A 22,405-nucleotide genomic window follows, 5' to 3' on the forward strand; every position below is an offset into this window, starting at 1 on the left:
GGGAATGCTGTCTTCCAATTAGTGAATGCCCCCTGACACTGGCCGTGACACCTTTCCCATACATCTGCCTACAAAAGCATCAAAACACCAGCCTTCAGAATTCCCCAGTCTGCATCACTGCAGGATAGTCAGCATTAAGATGCAGTCCATCTGTCTGGCCTTTATACCTTATGTCTTTACAGGGAAAGAACGGCATTATGCACATGACTTTGTTTGGGTGAATGTGAAGGGCTAAAGGTCAATGCTTTCAGAATTGCCAAGATGCTGCGAGTGCCCTTTTCTCAGCTGACCAGGGGATCTTGGCCTTTTGGCAGATTTAATGGCATAAATGCAATATCTGATTTTTTATCTTGACTGAAGATGCTGTCAGCTAATTTATAGCGTGCATTGGTGGGTTTCCCTCCCCGCTCTATAGACTGTTAGGTCCTGTTGACCTGCTAGCTCAATGATTAAAAATGAATGAGGAGCACAGAGTCTTTCCACCATCACAGAACCCGGGACTATAAAAATGATCTGGAGGGATAGCAAAGTTCAGAAAGATGAGATGGGGCATAGGCTGGAGACTGAAAATGCAGAACTACCCAACAAGGATAAACATGCTTGAATGACAGTAGAGAAAGACAGGTATTAGGAGTGAAATTGTATATTATGGTAGATTCATTTAGAATGTACTCAATCTCAATTCATCACATTGCTACCTAGGTAGAGCAATTATATCTGGTTGGTGGCTCTGTAAACAATGCACAGAATCATGCATCACTTCTATCCTTTAAAAAAACAAGCTATCAATGAAATCCAATTTTTCTTATCAGCTATAGATGAACGGCTACATTTTCTGTTTTAAACTGCAGTTTTGAGGTGTTCATGAATTCACAGTATGAAAGGTAATGATGGAGAAATTACCTGTCTACAATTATCCCTCCCCTAAAAATTGTAGCTTTGGGGGAATGTTGACCACACTGTTGACCACCCAGTACAATCTGATTGCATTCCACAGCCCTCTGAAACATGCAGGAGTTTCACAGCAGCTGGAAGGCTTCTCTGAGATTAGAAAAGCTGGACACCACTTTCCCTAAGAAATAGCTTGTGAGGGTGCAAACATTTCACACACTGCACTAATAAGTGTGCTTAATCAATGTGCATAAGATATATATCTCTCTATGTAGAAGAAGAAGAGAATAATAGATTCCATTGGTTAATCTATCTTCCTTTCACCAGGCTGGAGTGCCGAATGTTATATAAGCACTGGGAAAAGAGGCAGGCTCATTGCCTTACAACCAGCCATAAAGAACAGCAACAGCAACAATCTACTAAGTGCCTTTAAGAACCCCAAAGCACTTCACAATGGCTGTGTTAAAAAGAACAAAAAGACTAATCTAAGAAGTACAGTACTATAAGAAATGGGAAGGGAAACAAAAGCAGAGGAAAGGAGAAGGAGAGGAGATACAGAGAGCAAAGGCTTATCTTATCTAGAGGATGAGTCTCACAACCTTTTTAAGGGTCTGCCCAATACTCCTAGAATCTGTTTTCTGTCTGAGGCAGTGGACTAAGCTGAGACTTAGCACTCAGGACACAGCAAGGTAAAATGGCCACATTTAAGGTCAGATGTTGCTGGCCTGGTGGGGCAGAGCCACAGCAATAGCCTCCAGAGAGCAGTGTTGCTGCTGCTCATTGGATGGAGGAGGGAAGAGGTGGCAGCGAGGTCTGGACTGTGCAAAGGCACTGGTGAGAGTGCCGGATTGGGCTTCACTGTGTGTCTGCACAGCTGGTCCTCACCACAGACTCATCCCTCCTGGTAAGTGGCAGGATGCTGCATCTCTGCCCCATCAGGAAAACTGCTGCTGGTTAACACAGATCTTAAGAGAGGCACCTATTCATGGCAAGAATATCCAGATGTTATCCTCCCAGCCCCAGTTTCTAATGAAATAGTCAACAACACATATCCATAAAATTGGGCCAGCCCAGACCCTGGCAAAGGAAATTTCCATGCCTAAGGCATTGTAATCACTGGCAAACACTTTTGTGCCTATTAACGTCCATCAAAATTTATGAGAAGAGTTTCACCCCAGACATTAAAATTAGAGCTTGGAGTTGACCTAAATACCTTATATCTTCCATCAATCTATTTTCCATCCACTCATTTTGTATCTCTAAAATTCAATATAAATATGCATACTTGGCGACAGAAGCATACAGTAATTATAAAGCAGCTTTAACAAAATGCTGCAGGTAGAGAATGTTTTGCAAATAACACAGTTGACTGCTGTAATGATGGACCACTAGAGTTGGTCCATGTACAGACCTGCTGGATTAATTTTGTTCTATCTTTTAATGTTTGGTTGAATTATGCCTGGGCCATTTGTATTATTTGCCACAACAATGGTCTGATAGTAAATTAATTTGTCTGATCTATGTCCCTAGAGAAATTCCAGATACGTGCTTTGTCCGGTAGGCACAGTGTTTGTGGAGGTGATAGAAACACTCACAAAGCAATATGCTGGAAACCAAATATACCAGTCATTATGCTGATCACAACTGATTCAAAATCACTAGCACAAAAAGAGTAACAATAGTGCAAAGCCATCTACAGTTGCGCCAAACTGATAAACTGTTCCTCTTCTATGAAATTTGCAGGTCTCTTCTATGTTTAATATGAATCATTCTCACTATCGCTGCATCAGAGGCACATGATTTTACCATTTATTTTCAGCCAAAGCAGCAGAAACATCAAGGTGGGGAATCTAGTGATCAAGCCACTTTGTCTGGGTACCAAAATTCCACAAGCTACTGTGGTCTCTAAGAAAAGCTTTACACGCCATTGATTTTATTTGGGCAGAGTAATTGAGCTGAAAGAGATTAAAGTCTCTCTAGTCATAAAGGACCTTGCTTGTTTCATTTCCTTTTGACTGTGCTGCGCTTTGTTCATTTTTAATAAAGGCAGCCACCTGCTTTGATAACAGCATCCTCAACATGCCTTTACCACTGTAGCTCTGTGCATACAGATTTAGATGTTCACCCTTTGAAGATATTGTGAGATTGTAATGAAGCACCTTGTTGCCTTAAATATCACCCTGTCGATGGATTCAACAACATCTGCGTCTTGTGCTGGGTGACAGGAAGGCCTCTTGGGGCTTGTTAAGGCAACTGACATCCGAAATCAGTGGAAGCTGCTTGGGAACTATTTAATATGAACAATTTCTACAAGGAATGGGAGAAGCTAATATATATGCTCTGTCCAATAACAGGATAAATCCTAAAAACATGAATCCAGCTAGAAACCCAAGGGGAATCCTTAAGAAGGAACACACTCACAGCATATACAGGAAAGGTGTTCATTGCTACTTCCAACTTTTCTGCCTGTTCTCCACAAATATATCTGGCTGTATAGCTAGCTGGGATGGGTGAATCTGCCAATTTTGGTTTCTCTCAGTCCCCACCCCAACCCCAGCACTCTTCTTAAGTTCAGTTCTCCACATTTCCACACCAAGTTACTTATTATTATTATTATTATTATTATTATTATTATTTAAAGTCCTCATGAAAATTCATCAGCATTTTTGCATATTGTGTTTAATAGGCAATTTCTCCACAAAAAGAACTGTACATCTTTTAACCCTTCATAAAGTCACTTAAAAGGGTAAGTAAAGACAGTAATTAGCAATAATCCATGGTCCCCATCGCTAGTCAAACTATGTGCAAGTCTATGCAACTGCTTTAGTACAAAATATTCCTCTTATACTTGAATTGATATCATCCCCTTCCATACGCTCCCTCTATCAACATTTAGATTTTGCAATGCCTGCATAACTGACCTGCTTTTTTGCTTATATGTTTGATATCAGGGCCCACTGGGGTCAGAAACAAATGGCATAGACCAATAGGCCAACAGGCAGATATGGGACCAAGAGCTAGAGACAGATAACATAGTTTTAAGATGGACGTGGTTGTCAGGTGTGGTAAGGAGGTGGGTAAGTAAAATCTGCAGCAACTGGCACTGGGAATAAAGTCTCTGGGCTGCCAAAGTCCCCAGTTTGAGGCCCCTGGTGTGTTGCTTGTTGTTGTTATTATATTTCTTACCCACACCTCATCATGAGGTTTCCTGGGGAGGGCAGTTACAACAATTTAAAAATGCAGTATTAGTTAAAATAATCTAAAATAAAATAATCAATTAAAACAAATTACATTATATTGCAAAACACCATTATTTACGGTACTTATTACATGTGTATTTTGCCTTTCCTCCACGGAGTTCAAAGTGTTATATTATACATGGTTCTCCTCTGTCCTCACATCAACACTGTGCAGTACATTAAGCCAGGAGACAGTAATTGGCCAAAGGTATCCCAGTGTGTTTGTGGCTGAATGGTTATTTGAAACCTCATGTTCCCAAGCCTTAAGCTGAAGGAAAGGTAAGAAATCAAATTTAAAAAACAACAACAAATAAATAAAAGTGAGAGCCAAGGGTGCTGAGATTTCCATAGGGAGATGTCTCAGTGTCATTTCCTAAACAAAGAGACCACGAACCATTGCATACTGAAAAGCTGGCAAGGAATTTCATAGACCATATTTCCAATTTGTGACATAGTGGAACAAATTGGTTTGTATGAAGGACAGCAGTCCTTAATAATTTCCCTGTCCCTCGAGTTTTGATTGTGTAGTGGTTTAAAATCAAGTTCTAGGTGACATTTGCTTCCTCCTGACTGACATATTTTACATGGGCTTTCTACAAGTTTTAGCTCCAGAAGGCTGTGATATCCTTTTAGGTTCCACTGCTTCATTGTTCCTAATTAGGGAAGATGTGAAGCCAACACACAAAGGCGCTTTGTTCTTTAATCCCCATTAAGTTACATTAATAAAGCAAAATGTGGGAGCTACTAGCACAAAGAAAAAGGAAAAACATTTTAAGAGAAAACCACAGATGTCAGTAATGATTAAAATGAAACCCTAATTAGTAATTTCCACCAACTCAAAAGTCAATCTGCATTTTGAATGGATGTCCTTGGCTAGCTGTAATATTGACCTTAATGGATGGGGTTGTTTTTCCCCCTGCTTGGATATTTTCTTTAGTAGGAATCAGGTCTGCGTGCAAATTAAACCAATTCTGAAGTTGCTGCTGAAAAGCAGTAACGCTAGTCTGCTGGTCAAACCATGAACTGAAAGCGCATGCATGAATATCCTGAGCATAAGAGTTTACCTTTGGCAAAGCATACTTAGGAAGCCTCATCTGCGCAAATGCATTTCTCCGATAGGACACGTAGTAATGAGGCCGGCCTCCTGATGTCAGCTGCAACATATAACATAGTTTTCTTTTATTATCAAGGTTATTATCATCACTGTTTCATTTTTCCAAAGGCAGGGAGAAAATAATAGGCAAGCTGGAAAGGGGAATGCAATTGCGGCAGTGACAGCTCAAAAATGGGACTGCAGTTACAGCAGGAGACAAAATAGGCATCATTCAGATTGTCAGCAGTGAAAACTGACAGCGTTAAGTGGCCTAACCTATTCAGATTGCTTGTACAGAAAGACAAAAGGGCACAGGAAAAGCTGCAAATATAAGTGCCTAGAAGCAGCCTTCTGAATCCTCATTTGAGCATGCAGCATTTGTAATCCTCGTGTCAGTGGTAGTTGTTCTTAGTTTCTAACAATCAGGACTTGAGAGTATAATGACACAACCTTTTATGTTTGTGTCAACTTTGGGAAAACTCCCCACCCCCTTCAAACCCAAGACCAGATTGAAAGTTTTGGTCAGCTGTCTCAAGTGTACCTAAGTGCTCTGAATTTTGCAGAGTGCTTAACACTTATTGTTACATGTTTCAAAGCAATCTGTGTTTTCAACACCTGGAATGAATGAAAATTAATTTCTTCTAAACTACAAAGGAAAGCTAGCTGCAACTAAGCCATGGGTAGGTAAACTAAGGCCTGGGGGCAGGTTCCGGCCCAATCGCCTTTTAAATCCAGCCCACGGACGGTCCAGGAATCAGTGTGTTTTTACATGAGTAGAATGTGTGCTTTTATTTAGAATGCATCTCTGGGTTATTTGTGGGGCATAGGAATTCGTTCATTTCCCCCCTCCAAAATATAGTCCAGCCCCCCACACGATCTGAGGGACAGTGGACTGGTCCCCTGCTGAAAATGTTTGCTGACCCCTGAACTAAGCCAATGAAACAGACCGTCCACTCAAAATTGGTTTAGGACAAAACAAAAGTGACACTCAGTAGCTTACACTGAGTAACATGAGTAAAAATGAATGGTCATCATCATACATTAACAACAAGGGTGATGACTGCCATATTAAATAGTATCAGTAGTGGGTTGTTTTTCCCCACAGGTGTACTAAAGGGTATTCAGTACCGGCACCTCTTTTTGTTTTTAAAATGTGTGGCACTTACTTTAACAACTTCATTGTGATTACCGGCACCTATTTTTCTAGAAAAAGCACTGAATATCAGCTTAGTCTAAGCTTAACAGTTTGGCCTTTATAAACCACACAATAGGCTTAACTATGCAATGCAATGCAATGCAATGTGTACTTTTGTTTGATTATGTAACAGGCAATGTAATTTACACTTTTAACAGTATGGGCAACAATGGATGTCACTTTGTTGTGGAAGAAAAAGCAAGACAATGTATATGTCTTTTAATATACAGGAGGGCTGTCTTTGGGTGGGCAGGTGCTACGGGGGAGTCAAATTCTAGCTTACCCTTATAGCTGGGAGAGCCAAGTAAGACAGTATGGCAATACAGCCACGACTCCCAGTATAATCCCAGGTCAGAAATCAGAGACCTCAGAACCTCATGAAATAGTTGGAAGCCAGATAATTTATAGCACATCTCCACTCTGCTTGCGTTTTATTTCCTTTCTCTTTGTTATGAAATGGACAGCAGCAGGAGGATAATGAAACCTGAAACTGTTCAGATATATTCTCTGGCTTTCACCTGGAACACAGCTCAGCTGAATATATCTCATCTTCATCCTTTTCGCAATAATCATAGCCCATGCATGACAATCATGCCTGATTACTCCTCTCAAGTACTCCCCTTCCATCTCTCTCCCTTACCCCTTACACTCCGAGCTCAAACTAATAGAAAAAAACTTGATTGTTCTGTTGCAATTGTGATATCAGAATCTGGCATACAAACTTAAAAACCTGGTGAGATGGAAGGATGCTCTTGGAATAAAATATGAGGTTGGCTGATTGGCAAGGAAGATTATTGCGGTACACATTGTGCACACTCCAGGCAAAACCCCTCATGACCCCCGTGTTGATAAGGTACTTGAGGTAGAGGCAGAAGGAAACAATTAGCATCCCGATGGGAGCATTGCTTGGCTTCGATGCACTGAAATGGAGCATTCATGCAATCTGTTTTGTTGCAAGTGTGAGGGAAGGGAGATTAAAATTCAAGGAAGGAGGACAAATGATTTGCAATCAATCAGTGGAAAAGCTGTTCAAACCTGAACAAACACATAATCATCCTGGACAATGAGGGAGTCAGAGTCAATGTATCCTGGAAAAGGTTTACTTCTTATAGCTTCAGAGCAGTTCTGCATCCTGCAGGTGATGTACTGTGCATCTGAAATCACAAAAACAACAACAATGCCTTTAGCGGCTGAATACTCTCAACCTTACAATGAAATATGTTTCAAATATGCTTTCATCCTTGCAATAAATTGATGCTCTTAACTAAGATTCGTCAATGTAGTTCAGAAAATAGAAGTAAAGGAATGAATTGCTCCCTCCTCACTTGCCACTGTTAGCCTACTTCTAACTGGTGGTGATGGAAAGTCTGGATAGCCAGGGTGACTTTGCTAGACATGGAAGAGATACTGGAAAAAGAAAAGAGAAAAAACTGAAACAGTGTGGTCAGAACAGCCTGTGCAGGAAACTGGAATCTCTATAATTGTTCTCCCTGCAGCCCTTCCCTACTCTAAAGATATTTCACAGTCACTGAACTCATTCTAGTTTCTATCAAAATTATTAAGTTGTTTTGCCAAAGAAGGGAAGTCCAAATGCACCTTAAAATTCTATAAACATGTTTCTGGAGGTTTTCCTTCCTTGTCAAGCCAACTCTAAGGGTTTGGTAGGGAACAGAGGTATATGGTGGAGCTACTAGTGACCATGATAGCCTGATTTAGGCCCAACATTTCCAGTGCTTTTCTCCATGGCAAAGAAAAGTAGGTATTCTTGTGTGGATGACTTTGAAAGTGGATGCATGTTCTTCCCGTGTACATGCAACCCCTTTATAGAATTAAGCCTACACAACCATCCATCTCACAGTTGTCCTCTACTCTTCCATACTGCAAGAAGCAACTGAGTAGGGTGACTAGCAGGCATCCTCGATTTAAAGGGATGGCTGGCTCAAGTGCAGTTTAAAGATAAAGAATCCTAAGATGTGGTCTTAGACAGTTAGCACCTGGAGAGCAGACTGAGAAGTCACAGAGGTCACCTGTTCACAGTCTTCCTCACAATGTACTGTGCAGCATTTCTATATAAAGTATAGCCATTCTTTCTAAATCTGCATTCCCCATTCCTACTACTTCTGTTTTAGTTGGCAAAAGAAAACAGCTAGGAACTTTTATTAAATTGTTTTAAAAGGTATCTAAAAATAGTTTCAAGAAACACAGGACTCACTTAGGAAATACATGCAAGGCAGCAGACCCTCAAGCCTCTTTCAGAAAGAAAACATGTACAACTGCTAGTACTTGAAAGGAAAGAATTAGTACAGTCATATCCAATATCAACAGTGAGGAACATGAATGACTGAGCAAGGGAATACAGCTACACGCTTATAGTTAGAACATCACAGTGAATTCCTGAGTGCTGTATCTTGATGGCAGTCTACGTTTACTTGAAGGAAAGAAAATGGTGATGGGAAAGAAAACGGAAGAGGAAATGAGTTTTGAAAACACTGTCTTTCCCCTCTGCAACAATGGGCAGCTGATTATGTAAACAATAAGTCCCTCTGCTTCATTATTTTCTCCCTTGAAAACTGCATAATCACCACAGGGACAAAGTAGCATTCTAAACCACAGTGTTTAGCTCCCTTTGTGTATAAAAATTAATAGCAATAACTCATTAGCGCCTCAGGGATGGAAACAAAGTTTTAGTTTGGTTTGCATATGAATGCAAACCTATCTAATTTGAACTTCCCCAAACAGTCTGTAAACAGAAATGCAACAAACATTTGAAATTCGCACTTCTCTGAAATTTGTGATGCAGTTTGCTAACCATATAATATATATAAAAGAGCATTTATAAGGGAACCATGTGCCTAAAAACACATGTACTAGTGAAACTAACATATAAAAATGCATCACATTGGGCAAAATTGCTTTCCAATACATGTATATGAAGTAAAATCACATACAATAATGTGTATTAGGGAAAATCTGAACTCAAAGTGGAAAAACTGAATTTCAGATTGGAAAAATGAGAAACTGGGAGAAACTAAAAATGACAACTTCATCCATCTGTACTCGTCCATAGCCTCAGTTCACTGAACTCTTTCCCACGTTAAGAGATTGATCACGGCATGACATTTTGGGAATAAAAACACTCTATTCCACTGTATTTCTAGCATCCCCCACTTCCCCAAATTTCCATATGTTGGTTTCAAACCAAGGAATGCTCCATATTATATTTAGCTGCTATATTACCTGAATGTGGGAAATACACACATACATACCTTGCTATGCATATACTGTATCTCATGTGAATATGCTGATGGGAGCCTCAAGCTGCCCTGGTTCCTGGCTGTCTGAATACATAGTGACCATGAAATCAAATGTGTCTGTCTCATACATTATGAGGCACAGAGCACACTCATGCACAGTGCATCTTAATGTATGTTCACTGAGATATTTGTGCACATAACTGCAGCCTCTATTGCATTTGGTCTCAAATATGCTGTTTTTGTAAAAGACATAAAAATATAAGAAAGTTCTGCCAAATCAGATAATAACACTTTAGTTCAAGGATGGCTAACCCACAGCTTTAGTGTCTGATCTGGCTTTCTCTTATCCCATGGGTAGGCAAACTAAGGCCTGGGGGTCGGGTCCTTTTATTTAAAATGCATCTCTGGGTTATTTGTGGGGCATAGGAATTCGTTCATATTTTTTTTTCTTCAAAATACAGTCTGCTCCCCCCAAAAGATCTGAGGGACAGTGGACCAGCCCCCTGCTGAAAAAGTTTGCTGACCCCTGTCTTATCCCATTCCTCTCACCATGCCAATTCCTATCAATTATGGCCATGGTGAAAAGGAAAGTAGACATAGCACTTTGGTGGCTGGAGAACTTTAAAACTCTCTCCCCTGCCCAGCAGTCTGGTGGGGATGCAAATTGCCCCCCTCTGCTGTCATCAGATTGAACATTTGCTGAGCATGGAGGTTGAACATCTCAATTCTCTGTTAATCTGTGCAGATTAGCTGGAGAGGGCGACTGTATTCTGTAAATGACTTTGTCACAACCAGTCTTAGTCACATCTGCTGCTGGCAGGGGTGGCCAAGGTTGCAAGTGATATTTGGGCTAAAGAAAGTTTAGCCCAAAGTTTGTCTGTTTCCAGGGGTGGCATACAACCATTATGACTCGAAGACAACCATGGACAGCCTTATCTTCCATGACTTTGTCTGTTGTCCTTTCAGTGCTATTTAAGTTCATGACTATCACAATGAGGAAAGTGAGACAACAAAGAAGAAGAAAAAGAAGAAAAGGACTCACTACAAGGATTTTTATATATTGCATTTTTACAGCTCTTTTTCAATAATTATTTCCTCTTGAGCTAGGGTAGTAGTGTTCATTGAGACACAATTCAACAACAGGTACTCTCTTGGTATGCAATCCATGAGGACTTTTTATTTACCCAGTTGCACAGGAAGCACCTCATCACTTACAGTTAATTCATGTCAATTAATATATCCCATTGCTAAGCTTTGGAATTAATTTCATTCCTTTTCTGGCACAGATGTTCTGCCTCCCACTAGTAATTGGGATGTTATGCTTCTCATTTTCAGCACTCATATACCCAACAACAGCTGCTGTTTCAATTGTTACGCTAACACTGGAAATATACCAGATCTCGACTAGCAAAAAGAGATTAAGAATTGCCACACTGGCTCTGGTCTGCATGGACTGAATAGCCAGCTGTTTGTCCCTTTGTTTTTATAACCATCTAGAAACAGGTTGTTTTAACACAAGAAATGTGATACATATCCATTGATTTGGTGAAATTTACTTGCAAGTCATTTGTGCTGGATCGTGGTGGATGGGAAGCTTCTCTCTCCCAAATTCAGTCAAACTGTAGAGCTGGAGTAATCACCTTCCATTGGTGAATACTTAAAGAATAAACTGATTGAAGCAAATCTGGACATGTTTTTAACTACAGCAATTATGACTCACACAGCCAATCTAAATATGTGCCTTTACCATTGTGGCCAGTAAAGGCTATGTGTAGGCTGGTTATAAAAGCACGTTTGATGTGCCTGGTGATCTACCTCTTTGATGATATGCATAAGGAACAAAGATTCTTGAGCAGATGATCCTTACCTTAATATGATCTGTACGCAGTATATGATTCCCAAGTTCCTAATATCTGTAAAGGCTTCATTCCAAGGATATCATAATACACATCAAAATATGGCACATCAGATAAAGCTCTACAGAGGCCATATGTTAACTGCCCTGTCATTATGGAGCAGCATTTCTCTGTCAACCTAGTCTACTACTTAATGTGTAGATTTGCCTCTGCACGTTAGAAGGGTGAGCACTTGGATGAGGCTGACCGGTGCCTTGTATTGACAGCACAATCAGATGTGGTCAAGCACCTCTCTCACTGTTTCGAGAGCAATGACCTCATCTGTTTTAAGCAGCTTCCCTCAGGTTCCACCCCAAACCACATGCCCTGCTTTTGCAAGGCAAGATGAGCACATCGGTAGTGGAGCCCAACCATTTTTTGGGGAAAAAATCCATTCTACTATGTTCTGGGCTAAGACTTAGCTTCATTTCATAAAAGGCATTCACTATATAAATAAGTACAACTCACAGGTTCAGAGTGGGTTTGAGGAGTAGAGATATGCAGAGAGCATCGGTGATAAGCCTGAGACATTTGAGTGGTATTTGCCCAAAATAACCTCTCATGCTTTACTAGTCCAGGGGACCTAGAGTTCAGATCCATCACCAAGAGTCTCATTGACTCTTTTCTTTTTGTTAGCTCAGGGACAGATTGTTTTGATAGAGCCTCCTAAAACATATTTCAAATACATGGATTGTGATGAACAAAGATGAACCATAATACCAATCCAGTGCTCAGAGCCAGGATGAATGCTAGGAATCACAGTTCTGCGCTTTCACCTTGGTAGTAAGTATGCATGTGCTGAGTTTGGGAAGGTTGACTTTAACTATTTAAGATGCTGCATATCAGATAGTTAAATTAATGAGACGGTAGCCCACAATTTAAACAATTTACTGTCCATTATCTTCCCTCTAGGCATTTAGTGGCAAAGACTCCACCATATTAACCCCCAAAGCATCTGTATTTGGGGTGACCTCAAAGAGGCAAAACTCCCCCTTCATTCTTCCGTTCTAAAACTCTTTTCTGGTTCAGTTTTAAGCTTACTGCAAGCTTGCTGTGATACCCATGGGATACAAAATGAAAGCCTGAGATAAGCTTCACATGAGAGTCATTCAATGGAAAATGCAGAAATTGACACTTCTTCCACACTCATTTATTTACTTTTAGTTAAAATGGGCTTTCAGACTTCAAGAGAAACTATTAAATATAAATATGGATTTTAGTTATTTACTTTCAAAGTGTACAGTTGATCAAAAACCCTTCAGGACTTTGCAAAAGTGTTAATGGTGGGATTAAATTTATACATTGCAGCAATTAATGCTGAATGTTATTTAAACTGATACTGGATGCCATAAATATATGCTACGCAAACTATTTACTCCACTTCTTTTTAAAACTGAACTGGATATACTTATTAACTATTTGGCATCATGGGTCTAATTTTATTCTCAGTAATTGTTCATTGACCCTTCCGCTGCAACTCTGTCAAAATGGAATGCATCTGTTAAGGTATTTTTATACCAGCCTTCACCACAAGAAACACAGGCCTTCATACAACAAAATTAAATACAACAAAGCATAATATGTTACTTATTTTACTGTATACTATTGCACATAGTACAATCAATCTTAATCAATCTTAATTATGTTCCTTCCCATCTACCTCAGTTCTACCTCAGTGATAATTTCTTGGGATTCTGCCTTTTACGTAGAAGCTATCCATAGGTGAGAGAGCACGAAACCTCCAAAATCTGAGTAGCAGCCTGATCCTGTGTAAAAGCTAGTATATTCTGGCTGAGTTCAATGGCATGTTTGTTAATTTGTTTGTTTCATTTATTGGCAGCTCATTATCAAAACAATCCCAGTCTGGTGTGAAAACGTTGTGGCTACATATAAAATACATAAAAAGAACAATAATAAAACCAAACATTGAAATCACTAAAACATACTGGTATGCAGTTTACAGGTATTCAAGAAGATGGCAGAAATGGAAAAGAGGGACTTTCAGAAGCAAAACCAACTGAAACATCTCTGTGTCTCTCTCCTCAGCTCAGGGACAACTGCAGAGAGAAGGGAATGCTATCATTCTGAAATGATTCCAAAGTTTGTGAGCCATTTTGTGGAGGAAAGAAGCCAAGATTCAAACTTCAAATATTACACACTTCCACAGCATCCCTAAAAAAGGGCTGATCAAATGAAGCAGGCCATAAGAAGAAAAACATTTTATGCTTGTTGTTTCATTTTTATGCTTTCCTCTTGCAGATCCTACATGACTTACAAATCTTTTCTATTTCTGTATAAACTGTATTTAGCTGCAGAATATCCTTATGAATTGCAAGCTACTTGAGAATGGCTTCTGCAGCACCAAACCAGACAGTAATGTGCTGCTGCTGCTAGATCTCTCTGATGATATCCTACATCTGGATGCTCTTTCCATGACCAAGTATTTACACTTGCAATAAAATGACTATGAAGAAGCAAAAGAACTTACGGCCATCCACTGTCTTTGACTCCAAATGGACTATGTCTGGCTCTTTAGTAGTACCCATCCTAGACCTGAAAAAGGAGAAATTAAAACTATAGTATTTGTATGCTGAGTTATATGGAACATTTCATACAACATTGTGTCTATTTGCATAGCTTAAATGTTTGATGAGAAATAATTTATAATTTGTTTAGAAAACAAATTCCCCCTTAATTTTCATGCAGTTATTATTTCTCTTATGAAATGAATGTGAGATTCAGGAACAACTAGAAAAGAAAATATACTTATTTGCTCATAGGATCAGCAATACCAAAATATAATACACTCAGCATAATATGCGAATGGGGAAAAAATGCTTTGTTAGATACATTTAAATGGGTTCTTATAGATCTGCTTTTAGGCAATTCTCTAAAAGAAGCTTTGTGGCCATTTGCACAATGTCACATATTATTTATGGCTCATATCTGGATGCTAAATGAGCTGAATCCAAGTGCCAGGGAGCAGCATCTGTTGTGGTGGTGGTGGGGGACTTCCAGAAGTTGCTAGACTACAACTCCCATCATCCCTGGCTACTGGCCATGCCAGCTGGAGTCCAACATCATTGGGTGGCCAGAGGCTTGTACAGCTTTGTAACAAGGAAACTACATTTCTGAGGTTTCCTTGGGAAAAGCCATAATCATTAAAGTGGTACGAGTGCTTTAAATGTATGGTGTTGCTATGACCATAAAGTTCTCCTATGTTCTTGAATCACTTCCACAAGCTACTGACAATCTGGAGATACCCTTAATCTCTGCTTTGATTTCAGTGTGTCAATCTTAGTTCTGAACATTCTAGGGCCATATTCACACCATACAGGTGAAGCACTATGGTACCTATTTTAACAGCCATAGTACCCCCCTCCCCAAGAATTCAAGGAGCTGAGAGTTGTTAGGAAACCCCTATTCCCCTCAGAGATCTACAGTTCTGGGAGTGGTTTAACGATCAATCCCTCCTCCCAGGGAACTCTCCTTCTTTTTCGTAGGTAAGAAAGACTTGTTGAAAATGTCACCAGTGACTAAATTCTCGGAGAAAAACAAGGATTTAAACTAGGCAAGGATGCTCTGAATTTTCAGGACGTTTTGTTCTTAGTAGAGAAGACAGATTCATTTCTGAAGTTCATTGGTAATTGAGCAAAATCTAAATTGTGGTTAAAAGAAAATACTTGATCCATTCAATTACTTAATTTTGTTCAACAAATACGTCTGGAAGACCCTAACCCATCAGCAGCAATTCATGCGGAAGAACAAATACTGATCATTATTTCTTACTAGATTTAAGTGAATAAAAAATGATTAACATTGACAGTAGTCTATATTTGCCAAAGCCTAACTAAATTAGGTGTTCTGGGGGAAGAAACCCTGAAGCTTTTGAATTACTCTTGTCAGTACTTGCATTGGAAGTCTGTCTCATCACTATGAACGTAATTCTGTTTGCAAAATAAAAAAAGATACCCATTCAACTTATATGAAAACAAGTCCAAGACACAGGCACTACTAGATAGATAGTTAGATAGATAGATGATAGATAGAAAGATATAGACAGACAGATAGATAGATATAGATAGATAGATAGATGATAGATAGATAATAGATAGATAGATAGATGATAGATAGATAGATAGATGATAGATAGATAGATGATAGATAGAAAGATATAGACAGACAGATAGATATAGATAGATAGATAGATAGATAGATAGATGATAGATAGATAGATAGATATAGTCTGACCAATGGCTAATTCAAGGAACCCAAAATGGGCACTAATGGGAGCATTCCCTCTATTGATAATTTTCTTTGTGTATGTTTGCATGGGACAAGTGGAAGTGTAAATGAGCCCTCACTTGTGGCAGAATCAAAAGCAATGTGGTTTAGGCACTGAAAGCCATTAGACACATTACGAAACATTGGCTCAGGGCTTTCAAAATGTATTCTTTCTAAACGCTTTTTGATTTATAAACCAGTTAAAGATTTGGACTGACTCAAAGGTTTTAGTTGAATTAATCATGTAGGTGTTATACCATTATTAAACAAAATCGTTAAAATACATGTTAGAGCATACAAATGTGGGTAATATTCTGAGATTAATAATAGTAACTGTTTTGTTTAAATGAATAGCACAGAAAAGTAATTTCAGACCTTTTCACATCAGCCAGATTTTATTCAAATACACTTGTAAAAATACAGTACATAAATTATGTGACTAAGCAAGGTGATTCACTAACTAGTGCTTTCATGGTTAACCCTAAGTAAAGAAATCATTCTGTTTGGTTCAACTCTGGAAGACAGGGCATATTTTCTTATAAATCAGTGCTGCCCTTTCTTTCTCTAAATAAACGTTCATTTTTTAATGGTATAAACTGTGTATTTGACAGCCATATTATTAAGGCAGTAGATATACTGCTATCCTATGGTAGAACTTTCAATGCACATTTTGTGGGATAGATGTTAGGGCTGTGCATTGACCCCCTGATCTGATTTGTGCCCCCAGTTTGTAAATCTAAATTGGACCTGATCCAGTCTGGACTACTCTGACCTACCCCATATTTGAATCTGGATGAAAACAGAAAATGCAAATCTCTGGAAACCCCATTGACATTATGAAACTAAAATGGCCCTAACTTTTCTGTTCCTTCACACAGATCTAACCAGTGCTTTTTTTCTGGGGGTACACATACCCCTAAACATTTTCTGGCCTCATTGAGGGGCAGTATATCAATATGAGTAGGAAAATGAGAGTACCCCTAAACATTTTTTTTAGAAAAAAAGCACTGGACCTGACAATTGGAGATATTAACCCTTAAAGAAATGATTAATTCTACCAAATCTCTGACGGGCAGCTCCAGGGGTTTTAAAATTTACTTTTTCCAAAGAAAGAAAGTATGTTTTAGAAATACTGTGCAAATTCTCATAGTCCTATGCTTGCTGTGTTCCTTTCATCAAGATTTTAAAAGCGTATGAAGGTGTTGTTGTTTTTTTAAGGCTTGAGATACTAGACATGGGCAGGCAGCATCAGGAAGATGCTGGCAGAATATTTTGAACTGCAAATCAATTCAGGACATTCTGATCCATTTGGTAGCTGCTTCAACCAAAGCAAGGTTTGATTATATTAAACCAGCTCTTCCTTAGCAGGTGCAAATATCACCTGTAAAGCCCCAAGGCCATTGCATTTCATAGAATTGTAGAATTAGAAGGAACCATGAGGGCCATTTAGTCTAAACCCCTGAAATGCAGGAATATTTCTGCCCAATGTGGGGCCCAAACCGACCACCCTGAGATTAAGAATCATATGCTCGTCTGACTGAGCTACCCCAGGTTCAGAAATTATATGAGCTTCCCTGGATATTATGATCAATTGTTGTTGTTTGATCCGTTCCAAATTTTATCTTTTTAGAAACTGATACCAGAGCAGGGTCTTTTCCCAACCTGGTGTGTTTTCAGTAAATGTCAGAAGCATGCTACTGTTGATGCTTCCCAAAAACAGGGAGCAGAGCATCTGAAAAGGGTAGCCATCCCCACAGGAAAGGGCTGCTTCAAGATTGCTGGAGGAAAACCCAATAAATTTCACTCTATGAGATGAAATTTGAAGATATGATAGCTGCTTCAGAGGGGGATGAAGCCTGCCAAACTATGGAGACAAATAGGTCCAGGAGTTTTAGACACTTCAGGCATTATTCCACTGACAGAGAGACCTGCCAATTACAATGCTGGCTTGTTGTCAGTCTCTCTTCTTGGCATCTTTCTTATTGGGAAAAGACTCCAGAGTCAGCCAAAATCTATTACAAAGTTAGGCATCCGAAAGGCGCAACCCTCCCTCCCAAAAAAACCAGATTATACAGTGCAAACAAATTATTTCCCTCCCTCTTTGTTTCAAGCCAGCTAAGACGCACCCCTGATTTCTTCTGGTTCTGATTTGGATCCAAAGCAGAATATGTGCATTGGCTCATTTCTGAAATGAAAACACTTAAGTTGGGAGGGGAGTCTGGCACTGTGAAGCCTTTCCCTTCGCCTGCAAATTTGTCTGAAAGGGGCTTTCATTTCTGGATTCTGCAGGCATTAAATGGTGACTTCATGCATGCTGTGTTAACTTAGAGAATTTGGCCAACTGAAATTTCCCTTTAACTCAAACTAGAATATGGTTCACTGTCTATGTACAGCAGGGTCAAAATGAATATAAAATCCACCATTCAAAGAAAGTTGTTCAATCAGCAATGGATTTAGTCTGACACTTTCATATGGTTGTGTGCATGTGTGTTTTCAAAAGACTATCAAATGGTGGTGGAGAAGCAGATTATTAATCAATTTACATGCAAGTTATATCTGTCAAGTAAAGCTGGAATCACAAAACATAAACCAAATCCTGTCCCTTTAGATGTTTCCCTTTTCAGAGACTTTGAAAAGTCACTGGTTTATCTTTCAGGTGGCATTTTGTCTCTCTTTAGAGCAGTTGACGGTATTACTTAATAAATGCTGTAAAGTCACATAATGTCCTGATGCAGATAACAGAGGAAGCACTGAAGAAATAAAGAACCGTGACAGAGGAGGACGTGATTTGTATTCAAATCTACCAAGGCAATACAGTGCCAAGTTGTGAACTGAAGGAGATTCTTTCAGGTGGAAGCAGAGCAAGCTATTCCCTCCCATAACCGAGAAAGACCTTGGGTGATATATTATCCATACCCTAAAAGAGCTGCACCTTGAAGTTTAGATTCACAAAAAACAGTTTTCCTATTGCACTCGTCCTTGGCCAGTCTTGTGCAAAGAAGTCCCCGAGCTTTCCAAAACTGTAGCAATGTGGATCCTTCCATTTATTCATGAAAAATGCTTGCAACCCCACCTTTCCATTATAAAACTACTGGAGGCAGCTAACAGCAGGACAAAATAATAAAATTCTCTCACTTTCCGTTTCAGTTGCAAAGTATCCAAAAAGCATCACCATAATATAGGGGAAATAGCTGTGTAAATTTAGCAGATGTATTTATTTTTAAAGGAAATTCATTTCCAAATTAAAGTAACTTTTTATTTTTGACATTAGTCTACTATGGAACTCAGGGTGGCACACATGGGCATATCCTATTTTATTCTCATATCAAAAATATAACAAAATTTAGTCCGATAAATGGTGACTTATTCGAGATCAATAGTAAGCTTCACGACCATGTTATATTTAGGCAAGTTGAATTAACTGTGCACTGTCCACTTAAGTACATTCAGTCTTCAGACTGTCTGCCCCCACACCCTCCCCTTCAATTGAATTTGGTGAAACCTAATTGTAGGCCTGTGTTTTAGAGCCCTGCCAGGAAGAAGAATGTAAAATGTTTTTATGTTTTTTTTAATCTTTTGTAAGCTGAGCAGGGAAGGCCATTGAAGCATGGCCACCCCTGTTTTGTAGAATCACACTCCTTTCAAGATATGAGAGGAGCTCACTTCTGCACTTTCTGGAAACAACTGAAGAGATGTTTGTTCCAACAGGCTTTCCCAGATGGGTAAATGGGCCTTGGTCACAAGTGTCCACTTGTTAGGGTTTTTACCCTTGTTTTAAATGTCTCTGTTGTTTTTGTGTTTTTAACTTTTAGTTATCTGATGTGTAAATCACCTTGAGACTTAGTGGCTTAGATGGTTCTTAGTACATAAGATAACCAATGCTTGGTACGTGGTAAAGCAGATGACTCCTGAGAGGTGTCCAGGGCACTTTCTAGTCCTGCTATGTTGGATGAGTTTCATTTAGTAAGGCTTGAGGATGTGGACAAGGTGCTTGAATCGGTCAGGGCGACCACTTGCACTTTGGACCCTTGCTCCTCTTGGATGGAAAAAAAAAAAACTAGCAGGGAGGGGACAGATGGTTGGGCCAGGGAGGTAATTAATGCCTCCTTGAGAGAGGGGGTGGCCCTTACCTGCTCTTGGCACTCTTGGAGGAAATTGATTCTCTAAATCCATTTCCATCTAGGTTTAAGCCCAGTAATGGCACAGAAACTGCTTGGAGTGCCTCTGTTGGGAGAGACATGGTGAAAATGTGTCACGGTTAATTCTCTTTGGCATCTCAGTGGCTTTCAGTACCATCAACCATGGTATCCTTCGGTCCTAGTTAGAGGTGGGTGGTTTTGTGGTGTTTCCGGTTCTGCTTGGTTCTGCTTCCAGAGGGTGATGCTCTTTGACCCCATGGAGGCTTCAATGAGGGGTTGCTCAGAGTTCAAACCACTGAGTGGGGTCATCTGGCATTTTGGACTACATTGTCAGCAATATGCTGATGCTACACAGCTCTGCTTCTACTTTACATCTGCAATGGATGTGCTGGGCTTTGCCTCAGTAATGGATTGGATGAGAGCCAACAAACTGAAGCTCAATCTGGATAATTCTGAGACCCAGTTAATGGGTGGTTCCCTAGATTAGATGGATGGGAGGTTGCCTGCTTTTGATGGGTTTATAAAAGGCATTAACCCTTAAAGAAATGATTAACTCTACCAAATCTCTGATGGATAGCTCCAGCAGTTTTAAAATTTACTTTTTCCAAAAAAAGTATGTTTTAAAAATACTGTGCAAATTCTCATTGTCCTATGCTTGCTGTGTTCCTTTCATCAAGATATGAGCATATGAAGGTAGGTTTTTTTAAGGCTTGAGATACCAGACATGGGCAGGCAGCACTGGGACGACGTTGGCAGAATATTTACACTCAGAGAGAGTGTAAACCAAGCGTGGCCAAATGTGGCCCTCCAGCTGTTTTGGGACTACAACTCCCATCATCCCTAGCTAAAAGGACCAGTGGTCAGGGATGATGGGAATTGTGGTCCCAAAACAGCTGTTGGGCCAAGTTTGGCCATGCTTGGTTTACACTCTCTCTGAAGGAGCAGGAATGATCCTGGCCTGACAGGACTCGCTGCCAATTAGTTTCCGGGTCCAGTTCAAAGTGCTTTCTTTTCTTTTCTTTTCCTTTTTCTCTTCTCTTCCCTTCTCTTCTCTTCTCTTCTCTTCTCTTCTCTTCTCTTCTCTTCCTATAAAGCCTTGAATGGCTAAGGACCACAATACCTCAAGGATTGCCTCTCCCCATATTAGCCTATCCAGACCCTGCAATAATCATCTGAGGCTCTTCTTCATGCACCTCCTCCATGAGAAGCTCAGCCTTTTTTGTAGTTGCTCCCTGCCTGTGGAATCCTCTCTCCAGGGAAGCTCACCTGGTACCTTTACTACATATTCAAGCCAATATATTCCTCTTCTCTCAGGCCTTTAAAACTGTGTTTGTAGACTTTTGTTTTTGTTATTATGCCGTATATTTTTATGCTTTTATATTGTAAACTTTCTTGTGATCTTCAAATGAAGAGTGGTATGGAAATTTAATAAAATGATATTAATAAAAATAATAATTATACTTCTCCTATATTTTATCCTCAAAGTAACCCTGTGAGGTAGCTTATGCTGAGACATAACAATTGGCCCAAACTCAAGCTGTGTGCAACATGCTCTGCCTACTCAATATGCCCCTTAAAAATGCATTTTTTTGGGGGGGGGGTTATTGGGTTATTTTTGTTTTTATTTTGATTAAGTATTTTGTGTTTTTATATTGTGATTTTATCCTATGAACCACCCCGAGAACCGTGGGTATAGGGTGGTATAAAAATTTAATAAATAAAAAGAAATAATTATAAAGTAGGTCATCTCATTTCTAAATGAATAAACTTTACTTTGTGAGTAAAAGGCAATAATCTGAAAAGTTATCCAGAAGCATGATTAAGAACGTAAACAGCTCAAGATATACTTTGCCTTAAACCGTGGAATTGCAGGAAATGGGTTTTTTAAATATTTTCAAGATTAATATTACAGTTATTGCATACATCTAAAGTTCTGCTCACCAAAACTTTATAACCTGGGTCTGAAACTGTTCATGCATGATTTATAGTTTAAACATAGCCATTATTATTTTTTTCCTTCACCCTTTTTTTTTTACTGTCAGTCTTTATCATGAGTACGCACCATTGCTCCTAGGGTCTCCAGTCCACTAGCAGAAATACCTAATGTAGATTTACACTGTGACATATACTGTATGTTTTACTTATGGCTTTCATGTTTTACTTATGGAATTGTTTGGCTGGAATTTTAAAGCAAATGGTGGGAGAGTTAGAGACTAGTGGAGGCAGGGGGTGGAATTTCAAGACAGAGTCATTCCAATGGGAATAGAAAACTGATGTTCCTGGCTGCCTTTGCAGAAAACGGTTATAATGCTATGAAAAATGTAAGACCCCCTCAAAAGCTTCTATTACAAAGTTGCTTCCTAAAATTTTAATCACTTTCAAACATTTCAAGTCACCATAAGGGCTTCAAAGCTT

At 39.4% G+C, this 22,405-nt stretch overlaps 1 protein-coding gene across 8 annotated transcripts in view; it reads right to left on the minus strand.

Annotated features, from left to right (window-relative positions):
* SORCS1 (sortilin related VPS10 domain containing receptor 1) overlaps window positions 1-22,405 on the minus strand; it is a 424,966-nt gene that overhangs the window by 145,101 nt on the left and 257,460 nt on the right. For all 8 annotated transcript variants that reach the window (XM_083441628.1, XM_083441634.1, XM_083441632.1 and 5 more), the window contains exons 6-8: window positions 14,056-14,120; window positions 7,454-7,572; window positions 5,195-5,284 (exon numbers count right to left, since the gene is read on the minus strand). In XM_083441628.1, coding sequence (XP_083297754.1) covers window positions 5,195-5,284; window positions 7,454-7,572; window positions 14,056-14,120 — 274 coding nt within the window. The remainder of the gene's footprint in view (window positions 1-5,194; window positions 5,285-7,453; window positions 7,573-14,055; window positions 14,121-22,405) is intronic.

Source organism: Podarcis tiliguerta (assembly GCF_965153285.1).
Source record: "Podarcis tiliguerta genome assembly, chromosome: 5".
NCBI lineage: Eukaryota > Metazoa > Chordata > Lepidosauria > Squamata > Lacertidae > Podarcis > Podarcis tiliguerta.